The sequence below is a fragment of the Ursus americanus genome, chromosome 20, assembly GCF_024610735.1.
Source record: "Ursus americanus isolate L20-20 chromosome 20, mUrsAme1.1.p, whole genome shotgun sequence".
Lineage (NCBI taxonomy): Eukaryota > Metazoa > Chordata > Mammalia > Carnivora > Ursidae > Ursus > Ursus americanus.
Window position 1 is genome coordinate 38,222,542 of NC_142146.1, and position 22,785 is coordinate 38,245,326.

At 36.6% G+C, this 22,785-nt stretch overlaps 1 protein-coding gene across 5 annotated transcripts in view; it reads right to left on the reverse strand.

The window, feature by feature from the left end:
- Positions 1 to 2,000: 2,000 nt before the first annotated feature.
- The window catches only part of XRN1 (5'-3' exoribonuclease 1), a 107,562-nt gene continuing 86,777 nt past the window's right edge, over positions 2,001 to 22,785 (reverse strand). For 2 of the 5 annotated variants that reach the window (XM_045791912.2, XM_045791916.2), the window contains 10 exons: positions 20,979 to 21,040; positions 19,463 to 19,573; positions 19,185 to 19,307; positions 18,569 to 18,728; positions 16,269 to 16,450; positions 14,164 to 14,277; positions 13,967 to 14,069; positions 8,139 to 8,177; positions 7,612 to 7,772; positions 2,001 to 7,001 (listed from right to left, as the gene is read on the reverse strand). In XM_045791912.2, the coding sequence (XP_045647868.2) occupies positions 6,696 to 7,001; positions 7,612 to 7,772; positions 8,139 to 8,177; positions 13,967 to 14,069; positions 14,164 to 14,277; positions 16,269 to 16,450; positions 18,569 to 18,728; positions 19,185 to 19,307; positions 19,463 to 19,573; positions 20,979 to 21,040 (1,361 nt within the window). In that variant the 3' untranslated portion in view covers positions 2,001 to 6,695. The remainder of the gene's footprint in view (positions 7,002 to 7,611; positions 7,773 to 8,138; positions 8,178 to 13,966; positions 14,070 to 14,163; positions 14,278 to 16,268; positions 16,451 to 18,568; positions 18,729 to 19,184; positions 19,308 to 19,462; positions 19,574 to 20,978; positions 21,041 to 22,785) is intronic. The other 3 variants (XM_045791914.2, XM_045791913.2, XM_045791915.2) reach the window with 3 other exon arrangements.

Genomic DNA, 22,785 nt, shown 5'->3' on the forward strand with positions numbered 1-22,785 from the left:
AAGTGCTTCAGAGTGTAGGATTTGGAGTCAGACTATTGGAGAGGTAAAACCTATTTACGTGATAGGGTTATGAGGATTAAAGGAGATATCGTCGTAAACCACTTGTAATATTGGCTTGGGATATTAGGCACTTAGTAAGCATTTCGTGATCAGTAGAATTACTGATCTTCTATCTAGGAACTCAGTGAAACACGGCTAAGACTCCTATAACTAGGAATCAGTGACTGCATAAAGCATTGGAAAATTCTAAAGGCAACCATTTTCCAAGTTGAAGTTTAACAGGGATGACCCTTTTATGAAAGCTGTTTGCAAGCATGTCCTCCAGTGAACTTTGGTTACTATTAGGGTAAAACTGTTTTGCAGGCCTCCTTTTATGTAAAAACTGTAAGGATTGCTGGCCCAGGATGTGGTTGTTGCTGAAGAGTCTCAGAGAGGTTGGAATTTCCTTATCAACTCACAGCCGCAGCAGCGGCAGTTTCTCAAAATGACCTGCCCATCCCTCCACTCCCCTCACCCCTCCTGCAGATGAGTGACCTGATCTACGGAGTTACAGAGACCACAGACCTGATAGCCCCATGGAGAGAAGACAGAGTGAACTGGACGGCAACCCCCTAAGGTTCAGGTCCTGAGAGGCCTGATTGTACTTCCAGGACTGGATTCTGTAAGATTGCCCCCATTTCTTGCAACAAATTTCCTTTCCTTAAGCTAGCTTGAGTGGATTCTGGTTGTCTTAGTTTTAAATCTTTTTTTTTTTTTTTTAAGATTTTATGTATTTACTTGAGAGACAGAGAGAGAGAGAGAGAACACAAGCAGGGGGAAGGGGCAGAGGGAGAAGCAGACTCTCCGCTGTGCAGGGAGCCTGACAGGGGGCTCGATCCTGGGACTCTGGGATCATGACTTGAGCTGAAGGCAGATGCTTAACCGACTGAGGCACCCAGGTGCCCTGGTTTATTTGTTTTGATGCTCACGTCAAAAAAATTGGTACCAAGATTGGAGAGAAGCCCCAAGGATGCTATAGAGTTGGGGTGAAGAGGGGGTGGTTACTATGTGAGGATCTGACAGTCTGGGGAAATGAAGTGGAAAAATAGCTAAGTCTCTACTGGTAAGCCTAGACCACAGGCCTCCTGCTGGATCAGAGGGCCAAATACTGTATCAGGATGTGATTGCTCCTTGGGATTTTGAGTGAAGTACAACATCAAAGGCAGTTTGAGGTTTATTGGGCAGAACTGGAAGCAGAGAGTGTAGGAAGAAATTTTCTTCCCTCCTTAACCCTTCTTTCCAACTCCTTCCCACCCATATCATTGGGAGATTCTGGTAAAATAATGTATCAGAGTTACATTGTGAGACATGGCTAATATTAGCAAGATGTTAAGTCTTGTAGACTCCCCGGTTGTATCAGTAGAAATTAGAGCCTCTTTCTATGCGCCTCTGTAAGAACCTTCCCCTGCATGGTAGAAAAGATAGCGAGGATTGTGACAGGGAAAGAGAAGAACAGAGAGAGCTGAGTATCCCCGATGCCCAAGTGAAGCACAAGGACTCTACGAACTAGTACTGGATTGACTCCGTGGGAAAAGCGCAGAGGTATCTGGCACCATCCAGAGGACTCTGTGTTTGGGGCCCAGTTAACAGATTTTCACATACACAGGCCAAATCCTTATTTACGAACATTTGTAATACACCTAGTATGTACCTAGCGCTTTACACATATTAACAACACGAAGAGTGTTTTCATCCTTTAGAAGATGAAGAAACGGAGGCTTTGGCTTTACATAACTTGGCAATGCTAATATGATAACTTATTTATAACTAGTAATAAGTAGAGTAAGGTTCTCAACAGCGGCCATCTGAATCTACAATCGTCAGACTTTTTCCACCAACCAATCTGTCTCAGTTTACTCTAAATGACATAGGTTCAAAATACAGATGTAAAAAGAGGGCTTAAGTGAATACTGTAATGTTTCTACTTTTGATATTAATGCAAATATACAAGAACAAGCAGCTTATGAAATCATTCTCAAGTGTTTAATTAAAATCCATATAGCATTTAACATGTATAGATGTTTAAACTCTTTCAGTGACTTATATTTTAAAATCCTTCTGCACAACATTTTGAGGCTAACTTCATGCTAGAGATCTACAAGTGTACAACTTAACACAAAAATACATTCGGAGTCCATTCCAATGCAAGTTTAAAACACTTTAATTGCAGACAATGTAAAGATATTTTAAAAACAAAAACTACAAAATGAGCACATAAAAGTCTTCCCTTTTGAATTTTTAATAAAATACTGCTCTGTATAAGATCTAATGAAAAATTCCAGTTACTTATAAAATAGCTATGTGAGAAAAGAAATGAATTAAGGTATGTATGTATGTATGAATTATACTGTTTAAATGAACAGAATGTTGAATATTTTGATGATACAGCACACTATTTATTACTCATATCTCAAAATAGAGGAAAACCCTCAAAGAAGCAACTGGGCGCAAGCAAAAGCAAACGTAAGAGACCTGAGGCAACAAAACAACAAAAAAAACTAAACCCCAAAACAAAGGAAAAAGCCCCTTAGCAGTAAAGGGAAAGGAATAAGATAACTTAAAGCAAACTGTGGGCCAAATTCTCAGTCCTATTATTTCACGAGAAACAGTATGAGAATTTGGCTTCAAATTACTAAAACATCTGTATAAACTTAATTATTTGGCCTAGGCAATAGTATACCAATTGCTGAAATCAATAGCAATGGGTGTACTGCTGGAAAAAAAAATAATTTTTACAGGTTTAGCGATGTAAGACTATCTACTGGAAACCAGAGTCTCCACCACAAATTGCACTTGAGATGGCTGACTGCATTGATTGAGCAAGGCAGAATTGTTGGTTCACTGACATACACACAAACACAAAAGCAGCTATAGATTGCTGATATTCTCAATTACTAAAACTATTTTACACTATTTTTTTCCCCTCTCTCTAAAAAAAAAAAAAAAAAAAGATCAGTGATACCCGAGCTGTTAAGTCAGTATGGTAACAGGGAGACTTGCGCACGCCTGCGGACTCGGCGCTGGTCCGGTCTGTTCCAACACTGTCTCTTACTGCTCCCTGGCGGAAGATGGAGAGGTCTAACGGAAATACAAACCAGGTCAGTTTGAAAAATATTCATTTCTGGAATTTTAAGCTTTATCCTGACTAGGAAAGGAAGCTTCTGTGAAAAAGACTGTTCCACTGACAAAGCTTACAAAATATACATAAAGAACACTGCCAGTCTGAATACTACCACTATCTCTAGAAAAATGATAAAGGAACTTAAGTGATTAATTTTTTTTTTAAAGTAGAGAATGCTTGTCACGGTTATATCTCTCCAATAAATTAATTCTCCTCTATAATAAAAACACAATTTGGAAGCAAGATGATCCTAAGAAAGACAGCAAGCTTGAAAAGCGGGGAAATTGTACACTGTTGCTTTAAGAAAGATGCTCTGAACAATGAGACAAAGCACATTAGGCCTAACTTCAGTGGAGATCTGGACAGTTTTATCTACCTTAAAGTAAAAATTAGACAACCACTACAAAAATGTATGACTCATTAATACAGAACAGAGATTAAAAAGTGAGTGAATAAAAAAAATCCCTGCAACTTATCTGTCTCCTCAAGCTAGAAAGATAGAATATAGTCTGAAATGCAGTGATTGGATATCATTGGTTTCCTTCTTCCAACTCCTCCTTCACTGCTCCTCCCCTTAAATGAAGGTTCTCGATTAGTTTGGAAATATCAGTCTAAAACCAAAGCAAATACCTGATCGTAGGAAAGGAAAAACAACAAAAAAACCTGCATCAAGAGTTCATCTTTCCCACCAATAAAACAAAAACAAAAACAAAAACAAACCTTATCTTTTCAGTTTTAAAAGTACTCCTTATCCCTCTGAAAAGCAAGGGACATCTTAAATTGAAACCAAGGTACACACGGAGGCAAAATTAATGTTTCATGCAACTGACTCTCAGATGTTTAAGACTTTGCATGATATTTCAATCAATACATTTTGTCAAATTACAAAACGAGGTGATGGTCAGGTAGTGCAGGCAACTGTAACAAGGAAAAACGAGACTAGAAGAATCAATTTCAAAATTCGCTTAATGCACTCAAAAAAAAAAAAAAGAAATTACTGAATAAGAATATTTAGATTTAACTCCTTCGGTTATGTGGAAGCATGAAGCAATCTGGGGACTTCGCTCTTCTGGGCCCTATAGATACCACAGCTTTCACAGAAAGTTCACAGCAGATTCAACAGTTGAATGGGCATATATCTCAACTTTGAGCTGGTCTGAGTTTGCCCCATCCAAGAGGGAAAAATTGTAAGTTTCCCATTCTATCAACAAATCCAGTCTCCTCAAGATTATCATGAGATAAAAACAGTCTCTGGTTCTAGTGTCCGGCACAGGGAGGCACAAGTCCTGTTGATCTCCTGTTGATCTCATGCCCACATTTGGAAGAGGTCTACAAAGGGAAAGGAATAGAGATGAAGGCTTGACCACTAATCTAGTCGTTATCGAGCTCTTTCCTATTTTAATTTCTCTTCAGTCTTGAACTTTAGAATACTATGTGTTTTTTAAAAAGGGAGAAAGGAACAAAAAGAAAACACTTTTGCTGTCTATCCATGTAGAATTATCAGTTCACTTTGCTCCAACGCTGGGGAAATATCCTTATGGGTTCAGTGGCAATACGCTTGTTAAATTTATCTTGGAGTTTTCAGAAGATGGCACATGCTCCTTCCCTTGTACTCTAAAAAAGATGTGGGTTGTGCACTGTTTTTAGAGGGGACACACAGCAGTGATAAGCGAAGCAATTCTCGAATGCTGGAGTTTGTACAAGTACATAAGGTGAAAAACATTACACATTTTAAAGTAGTAAGAGGTTAATAGACCATTACTCTCACAATTTAACTTTTTTGTATTGTATTCTCATCATAGAGATTTCCTTTTAAAACAAATACAGAGTTTGTGAGACACTAAGGACAAACACTGAGAATTATTTGAGCCTCATTATTCAAGATTCCACTACAGATAAACATTCCCAACAAGGACATGCTGGGAACCAATGAACATCTGAATCTGGAAAATTAACAGAAAATAAAATCACAGAAACGCACATGACTATAATAAATGACAAATAATGAACATTTATCTCTTACACTAAAGGCACTACTAATATACAAATATCCCATTAACATTTAGAGAAGCTCTGAAATCAGCAGTTGGAGAAAGGAATCCATTTAGTTCAATACCAGCATTAAAAAAAAAAACAAATAGACTACTTTAAGACTCATGGCAGGGTTTTTAATGAGTTAAATGAAACTGGATATAATAATAAGCAGCTCCATACAAACATTATGGTTCCTACTTTTTAAAAAAGTATGATAACTTACTTTGTTAAAAATATAAGCATATCACAAAAACTGAAGGATAAATATATATGTGTGTGTTTGTGTGTGTGTGTATGTATGTATGTGTATATATAAAAACTCAGGTCCTGGTACCACTGAGAAATTTTCATAAACTCTAAAATAATTTCAACAGCCACAGCCTGAACAATACACACTCACACATGACATGCAAAGACAAAATGCCAGAGTCACTGAGCAGTTCAGCATAAAGCTAAAAATATGGAAACAGAATGAGACAGGCGTTCGTTATGTAAATAAAGTACATTACAAACCGATCGTGCCTGTATTATAGCACACCTCAGAACTTTTTAAAAAATTAGCATTTCATCAGTCTCAAGAAGCACTACACATGGACCAACAAAGAAGCTCTCATATATGTTTAAGCAGGTAAAAAGCTATACAAAAGAATAACACAATTTATTTCAACTAACAACATGATTAATATATTTTACTTTATTCTATTAGAAGATTAATTTGTAGTCGTTGTACCCTGTAGATTTTGAAACTTAATTTTATTAGAAATTTCTAATGCTGGTTCTTGAATAATCTAAAAAATTGTAATTACTTGCTCAAATCTAGATTGCTATTTATAGTTCTAAGCAGTTAAATGAAATACTCTGATCAGTATTCTAAAGTTGCTTTGGTACAAAATTTAGAATAAAGCAAAACGGGCAGCACCACCACAAGTGTGATCATTTCACAGCAGGTCTAAAGGACCCTCAGAGACAACAAAATGTAAGTTAAAATACTTAGATAAATAAGAGCCATTCTCCTGGCAAACCTGTCACATCATTAAAAAGAAATAAAATCCACACTCAGATTACACTTGAGGCCCAATTTTCATGCTCCATTTAATTTTCCCTCAATAGTGTAAAAATTTTTTTTATCATTATTGCACTACGATGTCTAATTCATAGTTCAGGTACTTCTATTGATGAGAGGCCAAGAGTAGAGTGGTACATTTTAATGCTTAGTCCACTGATACCATTTTAACACAAGGTTTAATTCAGTTTTTCTTTTTTACAGCTTTACTGAGGTATCATCAATGTAAAACAAACTGCACATGTTTAAGATGCACAATTTGATACAGCATGAAAAGTGCCTGACGACAAATTAAAAATCTTTCATTTGAAAAGAAAATTTTTAATCAAAACATATTATTTTAAAATAGCACATTCTAATTTTTTATGAGACACAGATATGGATTTCTAAAAAGGTGGGTGGAAAGGAAAGAAATTAATTTAATTCCAAGTACCAAATTTATTCAGAAGGTTTAGAAACGCCAAAATTGACGGCCAGTTTTCTTGATTTTCTTCTTGAAGAAGAGCTTGGTGTTGACTTGTGATGAGAAGACATACTATGGCCTTGGGAGGCAGCTTCAACTTGAAAAGAAGATGCAGGTTGAGTAATCTGAGAGGACTTTAAGGAAGCTGATGAACTCTCCTGTGGAATCACTTTGGTGACATTGGAAGACCCTGGCTGGCTAGTCTGAAGTGGGGTAGCTTGAGAACTCTGGGCCTCCTTACTTTCAAAGTTCTTTTTATTTGCAACCCTTTTTTTAGTAACCTTTAAGGAATAAAAGCATCATTAATTAACAATGTACACAGAAAAAACTAGTGTCATAAACCATGTTGCTAATATTTGTCAATCATGCCGACTTGTGACTTCCACTTATAATCTCCAAACCAGACTTCAGAAGTAAAAGGAAATTTAAAAATTCTCCATAACTTAAATATAAAAAAATTTATATTCCTGATTTTAAAATCACTTTATGCTAGAAAAGGATATTACTTGCTGTAATTATTATTACTTGTTGGAACACAAACTTAAGACAGCAGGGACCAGGTCAGACTGGTCACTGCTGGTCATAATATAGATTCTTTTTTAAAAAAATATTTTTATTTTTTATTTTATTTTTTTTGAAGTAATCTCTATATATTATGTGGGTCTTGAACTCATGACCCTGAGATCAAGAGTTGCATGCTCTACTGACTGAGCCAGCTAGGCACCCTGAGCACTGGTCATTAATACATATTCTTAGCACCCAGACCAGTACTGGGCTTCTGGTCGGCAGTCAATCAGTAATAATTTAAGTAAACAAATTTTTCTCAATAGTCCTTGAGCATTAAAAAATTAACTCTCTTAAAAATACAGTAATTCTCTTTTCAGGTCTCACCTGTAGAGGTATGAACTGATTGTGCACACCACCTGGCATTCCCCCAGCCATGGGCATGGTCCCAGAATATGAAGTATGATGAAATGGCTTCCCAGGAACTGGCACTGGTGGTCCCCATGGCATGGAGCCAAAGAGGTGAGATGATGAAGGCATTATATTAGCTGTTAAAAATCATGGACAATTTCTTTTTTAGTCAAATGGTATCATCAAGGCCCTGAAATGTAAGATCTCCTTCTGCTACCCTTTTTTGTTTTTTTTTTTCATTTTGGCAAAGGGCGTACACTTAACTTACGATTAATTTTGCTTACAACATTCTACCTCAGGAGCCCCCCTTAGGACCATGAACTATCTACATGAAGTCAGCTTGTCATTATGCTGTCTGGCTTACAAAGGCCAATAGTACCATATACTTATATGAGCTTTAGGAATATTTGTAATACTATTTAAAAAAATAATAAATAGATCATGAAACTGTTCCTTAGGGGAGAAAAGCCAGGGCACAAAGAGAGAAATCTTAAGGATCTCACCTGCCCCCAATGCTAAGTTGCTTCCATAGTGATCCCAGCCTACAAAAAAACCAAAAAAAAGCTCAAGTCTTGAAATCTGATCACTTTCATATGACATGTAGAATCTTTCTTTTCGCTCTTCTAATATTTGAAATTAAAGGATTTAAGAAAATTGAAAGTACACTGAACTGTAGTTTCCAAAACTGATTTGTGTATCGCAATCACCTGGGGAGCTTGTGAAATACAGATTCCTGGGCAAGGCCCGAGGCCCACTAAACCATACTTGGAGGGGCCCAGGAATCAGTATTTTTTGAAGTACAGTTGACATAAAATATGAGTGTCAGGTGTACAACAGTGATTTGACATTTAGATACATTACAAAGTGCTCACCATTGTAAGTGTGGTTACTACCTGTCACCATACAAAGTTATTATAAAATATTATTGAATATATTCCCTCTGCTGTACTTTTCATTCTTGTGACTTGTTTATTTTATAACTGGAAGTTTGTACCTCTTAGTCCCTTCACCTGTTTGCCCATCCCCCCGCTCCCTTCTCCTCTGCCAACCACCAGTTTAATCTGTATTTATGAGTCTGTTTCTGTTTTGTTTTGTTTTTAGATTCCACATATAAATGAATCATACGGCATTTGTTTTTCTCTGTTTTACTTTGATGGACACTCAGGTTTCTTCCATAAGCATGTATACATCTTTCTGAATTAGTGTTTTTTTTTTCTTTGGGTAAATACCCAAACTTGGAATTGCTGGATCATATGGTACTGCTATTCTTAATTTTTTGTGGAACCCAAGGAATCTGTATTGCTTTTGTTTGTTTGTTTGTTTTTAGAGGGGAGGGAGGGACAGAGGGATAGGGAAAGAGAATATTAAGCAGGCTCCATACCCAATGTGGAGCCTGATGTGGGGATCTATCTCACAACCCTGAGCTCATGACCTGGGCCGAAATCAAGAGTCGGATGTTTAACTGACTGAGCCACCCACGGGCCCCAAACTTGTCATTGTTTAATGTAGTAGTTTCCAAATGCTGCAACGGTAGTGACTGCATAAGAATCCACCTGTGGAGCTTGTTAACAATACAGATTCCTGGGGCACCTGATGGCTTGGTCAGTTGAGCTTCTGACTCTTGATTTCGGCTCAGGTCATGATCTCAGGGTTGTGAGATTGAGCCCCATGTTGGGCTCTGCCTTCAGCGTGGAGTCTGCTTGAGATTCCCTCTCCTTCTCTCTATGCCTGTCCCCCTGCTGGTGTACATGCTCTCTCTCTCCCTCTCTTGAAAATAAATAAAATCTTAAAAAAAAAAATGACAAGTGGGACATCAGCATATTGCCACTGGAAGAGGCTATGTACCATGTTCAAAATTTCCTTTCAGAGAGAGAAAATAGCAGCTAGACCTGTAAGATAGTATAGCTTAATAATTCAGCCACTTAAGACATTTTGGGATCAGGAGAAAAGAATCATAATGTATTTTAGTGTTTTGAATTACACATGTATAACACATCTAGGATGAAGACAACTTTAATATGAAAAATGCTAAAAATATTTAGAAAACCAGGCCTCAGTACTACTTCCTATAAGCAACTTTGGTGCCAGTCATAATGTTAAGAAGATCTATTTAAAAGATGCTATATTAATCTTATGCAAGGATCAGCTCCACAATTTCCCCCCAAAATCACTGTTCTAAATATAAAATACACTTTCTTCCATTTTTTTTCCACTGGGACTTTTAATACCATAAAATAGAAATCTACAAAATAACTTTAAATGTTAATCTGATGATTCAGTTTTTTCTCCTGATTAACACTGAAATCTCTTGGCTTTTACTTATATCATGTATTTGAACTGGACCACTGGAGAGCTATAACCTTAAAAATTTTTGGTAGGCAGGAATACAATATTATAAACATTATATAGTAATGAACATAAATGTAATAATTAACATGAAAAAGGTAAAAATATCAAGCTAAAATATCAATGTGGGAAAACAATTATCCCTTTTAGATAATACATTCTCATAACCTACACATACTAATTATACTGAAGATTTATATATAGTAACTTGCTCATTTTTGAAAGTGAAAAGGCTGTCAAATTAGATTTTGGAAGTCACAGTGAACTTAACTCCCTTGAGCTATATGAAAACATCAGATTTATTTAGTCATAAAAATTTTATGACTAAAGCATTGTTTATACAGGCAAAGAGATGCCAGTGCAGTACAGTAACAAAAGCATGGACTTTGGGATAACACCTGGGTTTGAATGCCAGTTTTGCTACTCAGGAACTTATGTCCTTAGACAAATTACATTTTCTTAAAAAGTCAAAGTAGTAAATACACATTGTAGTAAAAAGATTTTCAACATAATACAGCAGACTATCCCAGGTTTAACTGTTTTAGCTGTTTCTTTCCACCACTGTTCAATAATTTGCTTATACCTCTACTGATTTTTCAATGCAAAGCATTTTTAGGTCTACTGACTTCCTATTTAGATCAAAATTCGGGTAGATCAAAATCAAAATTATTATTATTTTTTAAAGATTTTATTTATTTGACAGAGAGAGACAGCCAGCGAGAGAGGGAACACAAGCAGGGGGAGTGGGAGAGGAAGAAGCAGGCTCCCAGCAGAGGAGCCTGATGTGGGGCTCGATCCCAGAATGCTGGGATCACGCCCGGAGCTGAAGGCAGACGCTTAACGACTGTGCTACCCAGGCGCCCCTCAAAATTATTTTATAACCACCCTTACACTAGCTCTGTCCTTCCAATATAAATATATCACAATATTTGTTTAAATACTAAGTGGGGTTTACAGTATGTGGTTGTGTAAATATTGTCATTGCAGAGCCAAGTGGTTACTCTGATTATGTTCTTCTTTTCTTGTAAAACTTTTTTTTTACTCTTTTAAAAGTAATTATCTTTTTAAAACTTCTTAGTTTTCTATGTACTTATCCCTGATGTTTTTCCAAATGCTGCCCATTTATCAGATAACTATTTTACCTTCTAAGACCTCCCTCTGCTCTTCCAATTGGGACTAGTTACTTTCTAGACCTGCTGAGCAGCGGGCATGCTGGGACTTCCATTCACTGAGTAAGTATACTAGATCTCTTGTGGTATAGTCGTATGGTTTTTCTTTTATTTTTTTCTTTCCTTCTTTGCGTCTTCCTTTTTTCTTTCTCCTTTTCTTTCTCTCTCTCTTACAACTACTTTGTTTATAATCCCTCTAGCTTCTTAAGAAAGGGTGGATAAGAAGTAGACTTGCATGTCTAAAAATGTCTTTATTCTACCTTGCACTAGCTTCATAGTTTGGCTATACAAAGAAATCTAAGATAAAATTAATTCTGCCTCAGATTTTTAATGTAGTCAATGCTCAAATGCTTCCCAGTTCTCTTCAGACATCCTCTTTATCACTGGTATTCTCAATTTCAAGGCAGTCTCTATCTCTTTTCATTCATTGTGCTAAGCATTTGGTGGCCCTTTCAATTTAGAGTTGCATATCCTTTAGTCCAGGAAACATTTTTTATCTTATTTCTTTGATACTTTCTTCCTTTCCATTTGTCTCTGGTTTATTGTTCTGGAACTCCAATTAGATGGGTACTGGATCTGTGTACTCTTCCTCTAAATCTCCCTTCTTTCTGATTTTCCACTGTTTATCTTGTTCTTCCTGAGATTTCTTTGGCTTTGCTAAGACTTTATCTATTGGAATTTAAATTTCAACTTAACAATTTAGTTATTATTCTCCAATTATTCTTCCCCCCACCTACATTCTTGTTCTATGTTTTGGTTGCAGTACTGTTTTATTTCTCTAAGAATATTAACTATGGAGCTATCTTTGAAGTCTTATTTCCTATTTTCTTTATTTCTATGTCCCTTTCGTTTCTATTTTGGGCTTTCTCTTTTAATTGTAGAGATTTTCCCAAAATGTTCACGATCTTTCAGAGTCTAGTATCTATTCATATTAAAGAGCAGGGTACTAAAATTGTGATTAGAAGCAGCGTTTGTATTAAGGGGCTAGATGACTTGAGGGCTTCTCTCTAGAATAGTCCTGGAGAGATCCACTTCTTACTTGGCAGTGAGCCAGACTTTTGGTTGGAATATCTTCCAAAAGTCACCAGGTCTTTTCTTTAGAGTTCAATGAATTTCTGAAAAGAACCATCTTCCCACTTCCTATGTGAGCTATGGCTGGCTACAAACTGGGAATAGGATGGGGAAAAGGAACTTTACCTTAATAGCAGTTTTCAGCCTTATATCTCCACTCTGCGCCTGGTGTCCCCATATCTAGGGAGCCCTCTGGAGAACATACCTCCATCCAGTGCTTTGCATGAAGAGGCAACTGCCTGGCTGTGTGGGGGAGGGAGCTGAGGAGGAGTCCCATTCCACCACGTATTGACTTTGAAACAATCTTCCTCTTTTCAGCCCATGCCTCACTGGAAGCTCTGATAGCTTCTGACACTGCCAAGTTCTGAATCTCTTGGGATTTGTGAGGGATGAGCTGCTCATCAACTCATCTGCATATCTTCTACAGATACTTTAGTTTGTAACTTACCCCTGCTCTGCTAAATTAGTTACTACTCCTTCAATTGCTTTTCTCATCATGAACTCTTTCCAAATTTCTAATCTGCTGGTATTTCTTCTTTTGCCTCTGTTCTTGTAGGTTTACACTTTTAAAATCACTTATTGTTCAGTTTCATGTAGTTTGGACAAAGAGGAGAGATAACTTGTTTAATCAGCATTATTACATTTTCTAATGCTTGTAGTGAAGATAAATATGTAGAGCTCCTAGAATAATACCTGGCACACAGTAGGCTAAGGAACTTTTTAAACTAGAAATGAACAAATGATTGGTTTTAAAATGATAATGATTAGGATATAAAGAAGCTAACTGCTATTAGGAAAAAGAGGTAATAAAAGACATGTTTAATGAGCTAAAGATTTAGAATCATAAAACTACACAATGGTAGTCTCAAAGAAATCCTGGACACAGTCTAGCATAAATAAGAAAATGGAGTTCCAAAGAAGTTACGTGATTTTCTCAGAGTCGGTTAATAAAAGAGCCTGGACAAAATCCATCCTGATTCCACAGTGAGATTCATTCCCTCAGAACATTAGGAAGACCCCAAATGGCTACAGGAAGCAGGAGCTACCACTTGATAACTCAGGATCTACATTTGAAGGAGGAAGACAGTTATGAGAGAATATTAAGAGATACACAGGAAGCTTCAAAACTCCTTCATTCCTCATCTCCTTCATCATCAAGGGCAGTTGCTTTCATAGCCACAGCTTCAAAGACTTACCTGTTTTTTATTCCTTCTACCTCTGTTTTCTCTCCCCTTTCCCCACCTGTATTTTGATGTCTGATTTAAACCCAAATTCATCTGTTGGCAGCTACTGGGAAATAAGGGGCTGCCCAGAACAAAGAACAGTCCTACCTTAGCCACACTAGAGGTTGTAGAAGGGGAATGATATTTCTAGATGAATCTGTAGGCTCTGGTTTCAGACTTACTTCTCCCAATTCCTTCTTACATTCCCTAGACATTTAAATAAATTTTTTTGTTTCCTCAAAATAATGCTTCTTAAAATAACTTTCTAAAAACAACACTTCAGTAACAAATATTTATTATTTTTTAAAGGTTTTATTTATTTATTTGAGATAGAGTAAGTGAGAGAGCATGAGGCGGGGGGCAGAGGGAGAGGGAGAAGCAGACTCCCCGCTGAGCAAGGAGCCTGATGAGGACTTGAACCCAGAACTCCAGGATCATGACCTGAGCCAAAGGCAGACACTTAACCGACTGAGCCACCCAAGCGCCCCAATAACAAATATTTAGAAGAGCCAAATACCTTACCAGTAGGTTGAGGAAAAACTGGAGGAATGGTTCCGGGTGGTACAGCAGGAGGGTAATTTGGAAATATTGGTGGAGGCAAAGGGAAATTCACTCCTAAGGAGCCCTATGGAAGTATTTAAAAGTTAGAAAACTATGCAACAAAAACATCAACAAAGATTAATTAAAAGTTTAGTAGAAAAGTCACGATCATTTCTTACCAATTGTTGTAAAGCAAAAAGTGCAGCTTTTTCCTTAGCTTCATTTTCAGAATGGCACTGTGGCCCATGTACCAGTAAGCCATTAGATAATTTTACCTGGCAAACTGTCATTGTCTAAAAAACAGAATATGAATGTCTATGAAGTTATCTGTCTAGGACATTGACCTCCTCCCCACAAGCTAAACAAGCAGAATAATTTCATGTGATGTTCTTTTAAAAAAAATTCAAAAATTCAAAAGGGCAATCAATTTAGTTTTGGGCTGCTCTGTAAAAACTTTAGAATTGTTTCCTTATCTTGCAATGTTTATTAAAAAAAAAATGCTCTTTAAGCTAGAAAGGTCAAGAATCCTAATGCGAATGAAAGCCAACAAAATTTTTTCTTTATACCAAGGGTTGGGAAACTAGCTCCTCTTGCTTGTTTTTGTAAATAAGGTTTTTTTGTTTTTGTTTTTTTGCAATACAGCCATGTCCATTCTTTCATGTATTGCCTATGTCTGTTTTCACACTATAACAGCCCAGCTGAATAGAGGCCACAAAGCCTAAAATATTTACTATCTGGCCCTTAAAAAAATTTGCTGCCTCCTGCTTTACAACGTCCTCCGAATAGCAGATATTTCATTACTATGAATTAACTGCCAAAATCTAAAAGACTTAGTGGTAATGACCAATTTTATGCTCATTTAAGTTATAACTATTATACATTTTTTTCTTTTACAGAAAAATTTTTTTTAAAAAATTCTACTTTTTAAAAAAGTCATTTTTATGTAATAATATTAGTTTAAGATTGCTTTCTGTTTTAGGTGAGAATGTTATCAAGAACTTGGCTATAAAGAGGATAAAGCAACCTTTCCTGGAGTCAGTGGTTCTCAAGGTGCAGTCTGGGGAGCCTGGGGGTCCCTGAAACTCTTTCAGGAGGTCCTTGAGGTCGAAACTATTTTCATAATAATATTAAGGTGCTATTTGCCTTTTCCACTCTTGGTTTCTCACAAGTATAACAAGGACAGAAAATTCACTGATATAGCTTTAGATTGTAACTAACTTCTAAGAAAATACCACATTTAAATGTGTATCAAAAAATATCCATTATCTGAAAGGTTATTAAAATTCTCTCCCTTTCTCTATCAATTTGTCTGGGGCCAGATTTTCTTCAGGTATTTCAACCAAAACATATCACAAGAAATTGATATTAAGAAGCAGATACAAGGGGCGCCTGGGTGGCACAGTCGTTAAGCGTCTGCCTTCAGCTCAGAGCGTGATCCCAGCGTTCTGGGATCGAGCCCCACATCAGGCTTCTCCGCTATGAGCCTGCTTCTTCCTCTCCTACTCCCCCTGCTTGTGTTCCCTCTCTCGCTGGCTGTCTCTCTCTGTTAAATAAGTAAAATCTTAAAAAAAAAAAAAAAAAAGCAGATACGAGAATCTAGCTTCTTCCGTTAAGCTAGGGATGGAAAAGATTTGCAAAAATGTAAAGCAGTGCCCACTAAATTTTTTTTTTTTTTTAAAGATTTTATTTATTTATTCGACAGAGATAGAGACAGCCAGTGAGAGAGGGAACACAAGCACGGGGAGTGGGAGAGGAAGAAGCAGGCTCATAGTGGAAGAGCCTGATGTGGGGCTCGATCCTGGATTGCCGGGATCACGCCCTGAGCTGAAGGCAGACGCTTAACCGCTGTGCCACCCAGGCGCCCCTGAAAAGTTATTTTTAATTAATGTTTTTAATATTTTTCAGTTTCAATTTCTAATAGAGTTAATAAGGACATAACACAAGTGAACAAAAATTTTGGGGGGTCCTCAAAAAAAAAAGGTGGGAGTTTATGAGGCCAAAAGTTTGAAAACTGCTGCTGTAGACGAAGATCCCTAGCTTTATCAATCTGTCCAGGCTATGTGCTGCCCACGTTCCTCTCTGTCAGCATCTCTGTGGGCTCTGGCATAAATGTGAGTGAGCCATAGTGGAAGTATAAATCTATGCTGCACATAAAGTAAAAAAAAAAAAAAAAAAAAAAAAAAAATCCCAGCTACATTATATTATTTTTGCCAAAGATTTTCAGTCAATTTATTTAAGTTCAGTGTTAAAGAAGTTATATAAATGGAACAGTAGTATACTATACCTGTGGTGTTCGAAGAAAGGAGAAATCTGGTTGTGGCATTCCAACAAGAGAACAAATTCGAGAAAGTTCAGTTACTGGTGTCGACACAGGAGGCATATGGCTGGAAGCAGGCCAACACACATGGTCCATAGACTGAACATTATGGTATTCGTTAGTACTGTGAGGCTTATTCATATAAGATGCTACCAAAAACCAGAAAAGGATATATATATATATTAAATTATATCTTGAACTATGCAATTATTATAGGCTTTTATAGATAGCAAACAGATAATTGTTAAAAGGTAAAAAAAGGAATCTCTCATGAAGCAAATATAGGAACTATTTAGTATTGCCTAAAATTACCAAGAATTCAATAGAGAATTTTAGATGATTCTAACTGATTAATGATACATGACTGAGATAAAGATTTTAAAATATGGTAAGTAGCTGACTACCAAAAACTGACATCTTAAGAGATCAATGACTCTATAGTTATGAATGAGCAAAGCACAATTTTGAACAAGCAGTTTTCTTGAGCTGATTTACAATTCATTCTTAAGTTTTGAGGCTTTGGATTCAGTCTTACTTTTCAAAATTCCATCTTACATTCTGAGACACATGGATAAACGGTTTTGTAGCTCCCCAATGATGCTGCTTAAAAGTTTTTCTAAGAGTAACCCTTTTAAAATGTGCTTTTATAGAAGATGATTAAAGCATTCTAAAAGTTCACTTTCTTAATGATCAATAAACTGGCTAATAGAACAAGAGCATATCCCAATGAAGAATGAAACTAAACCTTTTTTTTTTTTTAAAGATTTTATTTTATTTATGTGACAGAGACAGCCAGCGAGAGAGGGAACACAGCAGGGGAGTGGGAGAGGAAGAAGCAGGCTCCCAGCGAAGGAGCCTGATGTGGGGCTCGATCCCATAATGCTGGGATCACGCCCTGAGCCGATGGCAGACGCTTAACGACTGTGCCACCCAGGCGCCCCTGAAACTAAACCTCTTATTATTATAGACTAAAAAAAGGTTAAGTGGCTTGCCCGAAGTCACAGAACTTGTTAGCTCTGTAATTTAGGCTGGATTGTGAGCTGTTGACTCTAAGAGATATGATATTCTTCACTATCCTGACATAAAGTTACTTGTTTTTGACAGTGAACCATCTTTTTCCAGTTTTGTTTTAAAATTTGTTTTGTTCTATTTTAAGAGCATGTCTGTCACCATGATAGTTTCCTCATAGTTATTGGAATTTTAAATTCATTATTTATTCTAATATTCACTAAAATAGAAAATAAATGAAGCTAGGCTCTGATTTTGTTCCAGGTTTTGATCCTTAATGAATTCAGATCTGTTTATTTCAAAAATATTTTTTTACTTCTAGAAACTTCTGTCCCCACTTACTTTTATATTAGTCATTCTTCCTAGGAGGCTATTGCAGATAATTTACACAGGCAAATAGTAAAGTAAAAGGGGCACAGACAGTAGGAGCAATGATGGGTGTGTATTAAATCTGCCTATGTGCCAGATGGTATGCTATAGGCTTCACAGTTTTAAGATGAGTACCTACTTTCCAATGTCTACCTTAATTAATTTTTTTTTTTTTTAAGAGAGGGAGAGAGAAAGGGGGGGTCGGGCAGAGGGTAAGGGAGAGAGAGAATCCCAAGCAGGGTCCATGCCCAGCAGGGAGCCTGATGCAGGGCTTGATCCCACAACCTTGAGATCATGACATGAGCCAAAATCAAGAGTTGGACGCTTAACCGACTGAGCCACTCAGGTGCCCCTCCATTAATTATTTTTAACTGATTTATAGCTTTTTCTATTTTTATGTTGGTCAAGCTATTTTAATAATACTAATATCAACTATTGGTACCTATAATATGCCAGACACAGTGCTAACTGCTTTAATCATATCATATAATTATCACAAGTCATTTGTAATGTTATTCTCATTTTGTAAATACAAAAAAAAATCTTAAAATCTTAGTAAAGTTAAATAATGTACTTAAGTTACATAATTGTTTTTAAATTACTGAGGGAAAAAAAGCTAGAATGTGAAAACTTGTACTGCAGAATGAGTATCTGCAAGAGCTCAATTTAAGTATCACAAGACAGTGAGGGACTACAGATCTATTGGTTACATAGTTATATTATTATTAAATGACACAAGCATAAAAATTATACTCTTATTTGTTACTCTTAATTATACTTTTAAAAATATAAGTAGTTTTATCTTCAAAAAGCACATGACAAAAAAACCCTAAATGAACCGAAGTTTTGAAATGATATTGGTTATTAGTAATAGTACTTAGTTTACGTACTTAATTTCTTATTTTGTTTAGGCTGGGAGGAAGGTCCATATTCATCTCTTCTATTAGAGGAAACGGTGCCTTCATTACCAAACTGCTTCATTTCATTTTTATGGTCCACAGTATCAGAGCCATCAATTTTTAGTATTTCTTTAAGCATCCGAGTTCCCTTCTGTTTTGAAAATGATTGGTACAGAGATGGGGGTAGGTGGAGAAAAGTTAACATTAGACTAACAGAGCTTATTAACCCTTCTTTTAATGAGTTTCATTTTTAAAAATTAAGATGGAAACTACATTCAGATAGGGAGTTAAGCAAAATCAACAGTCTAAGAGTTGAAAAAAAAAAATACCCACATATCCTGCCACAGAAACAATACTCAATCCTTCTGCTTAACCTGACCAAATTGCCTGGTAGCAATGTTTGAAAAGCAAGGGAGCTATACGGTTTAAAGCAGAAACCAAACAGATAGCTAAATTGCCTAGGGCAGCCTGGTTTTCCTCACAAAATGGTAATAATGATGGAACACATCAGTACACAGGAGATAAAACTGATTTAACAGCTGCACGGGGTATGTATAGGCCACAACAGTGAAATTACTACAGTACAAAAGCTCCTACAAATACGAACCAGAGCAAATGACTGGGGCGACAAAAGTTCTTCACTTGGAGGCTCTTCATGATGAGATGACTGTACATCATTTTCTTTGGAGATATTCAAGGATGCTAAAAAGTTCTCAATTCCAGGGTTAGGCTAAAAGAATAAATATTTTGTGCATGAAGATGAAAATATAATGACATGGAAAAAGCTAAGAATTTTAGGTACAAAAATGATCATTTAACTTTCACTCAATCATCTTCCCAGGTGCTAAAGTTCGGGAAGAGAAATTTGAATAAATGCTCTTTTACCTTATCAATAGCATTTGGGTAACCAGTCACAACCTTTTGGTTTTCTGAGACTTCTGCACTTTCATTTCTCTTCAATAGCTTAATATTACATTTGGCAGGCCCTCCAAACGTCTATAAAAGAGTAAGAATGAGCTTTTTGTGCAAATAAAATAGCTGTTACTTAATAGTGTTCTAAATAAATTGTTGCCAATATTTTATATGCCATTTTCTTTTATATCATATGGGGGGGACCTGTAACTTGGATGAGGAAAAAACTTAGATCTTTATCTTCATTAACTTCTAAATGAATTTAGAAGTTTTCCTTCAATTATGAATGTAGGCAATAGGGGTGATTCTAATTGTATTTCAATATAATTAAGTTTCTTTCAAATCTTATGTCTTTTATTTTAGCAATAAAAACATTATTCTGAGAAAGAATCCATAAAAAAGTTTATAAATCCCTTCTCTAGAATAAAGGAAATTATAGCTAAGAGTTTCAGAAGGAGGGGGCCTTAGAAGTCAACCATTCACTGGTATCTGAACATTAATAGGTTCCATTTACTGAGAACCTGTTATATGCTAAATATTCTGCTAAGATGTCTTTTATAAATTTGATACATTACTAGCTTATAAGAGATCTAATTTTTAAAAACTTTGTATTAAAATAATATGCATATAGAAAGTACATATACCATAAATGTACAAGAATGTTTTTAGAGTAAAAATTTCTTATTCTTTGATTGTAAAATGTGTATATTCTCCTTATCAATCAGCAGAGACTATGATAAAGTAAAACATAAATGATCTCAGCTTCCTCTTACCAAGCTACTCCACAGAATTAATCACTAACTTCGCTATGTTTTTTTTTTTTTTTAAAGATTTTATTTATTTATTTGACAGAGATAGAGACCAGCGAGAGAGGGAACACAAGCAGGGGGAGTGGGAGAAGAAGCAGGCTCATAGCGGAAGAGCCTGATGTGGGGCTCGATCCCACAACGCCGGGATCACGCCCCGAGCCGAAGGCAGACACTTAACCGCTGTGCCACCCGGGTGCCCCTAACTTCGCTATGTTGATTCTAAAGGATTCACTGAATACATACACATATTTCCACATATTTAGACATACATTCATGTATGTAGGTATGTTTGTATGTATGTGGATATGTATGTATATATAGACTACATATATGGAGTGAGATAAGCGTCTATTTTTACTCCATTTTAAAGATGAAGATAGTTGAGGCCGTGAAAGGTACAGTGAATTGCTCACTATTAAATATATATGTATGTATATATGTGTGTGTATCTATATCTATATATCTATATCTATCTATATCTATATCTGTATCTATATATATCTAGTCCCAAATTGTGACTCTAGTTGTGTAACCTCCCATCCAAGTGACAGGTAGTTGCTATACTTCGACAACCTTCTTGTCACACACCTTATCGATTTGGGCTGCAGAATTCTGATGCCACAGAGCTACCAATTGTAACGAAAAATTGGCTACTAGAAATCTGATTTAAGAAAGCTTACCTGCTTATTTGACATTTTTTGTAACCGATTCTCAGTTTTAGGACTCTTACACTCTTCTTTAACTAGAAACAAGAAAACAGGAATTTTGGTAAGTGAAAAATATTGCTACAAACCAGTTAAATTTACCAAATATTTGCCACAGCAAGGCACTGTGTTGCTGTGTTGAAAATTCACAGAATTCTAAGAAGACAAAGGCCCTCATCTTGAAAAACTTGTAGAGGAGCAGGAGAAGAGATACTCACAGATAACAACAATAAGGGAAAAGGAAAGGTGACATGTAATTGAGTCTCCAAGTATGTAAGTTTGCAAAGGGCAGAGTAGGAGGCTAAGCATTCCAGGCAAAGGAAATAACAGGAGAAAAGAAATGGAAGCAAAAAACAAGGAATGTATTTATGGAACTCTTAAACAGACTAGTTCTGATGAAGGTCAAGGAGTATAATGGAGCTACTCTGGTAGGCAATGTGCAACCAATCACAGAAAGGTTTTGAGCAAGTAGTGATCTGATCAGAATTGTGGTTTAGGGAGATTAATATATGACAGTGGCTTATTGAATAGATGGGAGAGTAAGAGAAAAACTAGGAAGCTATTTTAGTATTCCTGTTAAGGGGAAATTGGGAAAATGGTAGGAAAAATGAAAAGGATAAATTAGAAGAGGAAGGAAGAGGGGTGCCTGGGTGGCTCACTCGGTTAAACGTCCTGGGATCGAGCCCTGCATTGGGCTCCCTGCTCAGTGGGGAGCCTGCTTCTCCCTCACCTTCTCCCCCTGCTTGTGCTCGCTCTGTCAAATAAGTAAATAAAATCTTAAAAAAAAAAAAAAAAAGAAGAGGAGGAAGGAAGAAAGGAGAAAAAGGAGGGAGAAGGAGCAAAGGAGGAAAGAGAGGATGAGAAAAGAAGCAGGGAGAAGGGATGGGAAGGAGGGAAGTGATGGGATGAAGAGAGAAGGGAAGAAATGAACAAAGGTAGGAAGACAGGCAACAGAAGAGGGGAAATAAAGAGGGGAGGGGAGGAGAGGAGAGGGAGGTGAGGAAGAAAAGGAAGGAAGTAATCTCACAAAACGGAGGAAACGAAAAAGCAAGTTAACATGTATTGACATTAAGCCTTTGTCGAGACATACACACAACAAAACTAACTGGAATTCCAAATAATGTAGTTTACATACATTCAGGTAAATGATAATTTGAAGAAAAATCACAACACATTTCAAGTAAATATAAAAATTTTAAGCTATATTTATCAGATTTACAGGGACATGACATTAATCTATAGTTAACTTAAAATGTAAAAGAAACAATTATCAAACTGAGCCAAAGTTATGAAACCACAAGTTTTTTTGGAAAATAGCTTTTTTAGAAAAATATTTAAAAAGACCATTCTTGGGGCGCCTGGCTGGCTCAGTCAGTTGAGCATCTGACTCTTGTTTTCGGCTCAGGTCATGATCTTGTGGTTGTGGGATCATGGGATCAAGCCCTGCATCGGACAGACAGGCTCCGTGCTCAGTGGAGAGTCTGCTTCTCTCCCTCTGTCCCTTCCCCCACTCATGTTCTCTCTCTCTCTAATAAATTAATTAAAAAAAAGACCATTCTTATACCATATGTGACATACATATACATAAAATACATGCATGTATAAAATATAATAAATCAGACTCAGGACTCTGCACGTGATATTTCCTCTGCTGGAAAGCTCTTCAGCGGATGTTCTGCATAGCCCCTCCCATTCCACTCCCATTCCGCTTCATGTCCTCAGAGAGGCAGTCCTTGACCACTCTATAAAATACCATCCCAACCTATACTTTTAATCTGCCTTA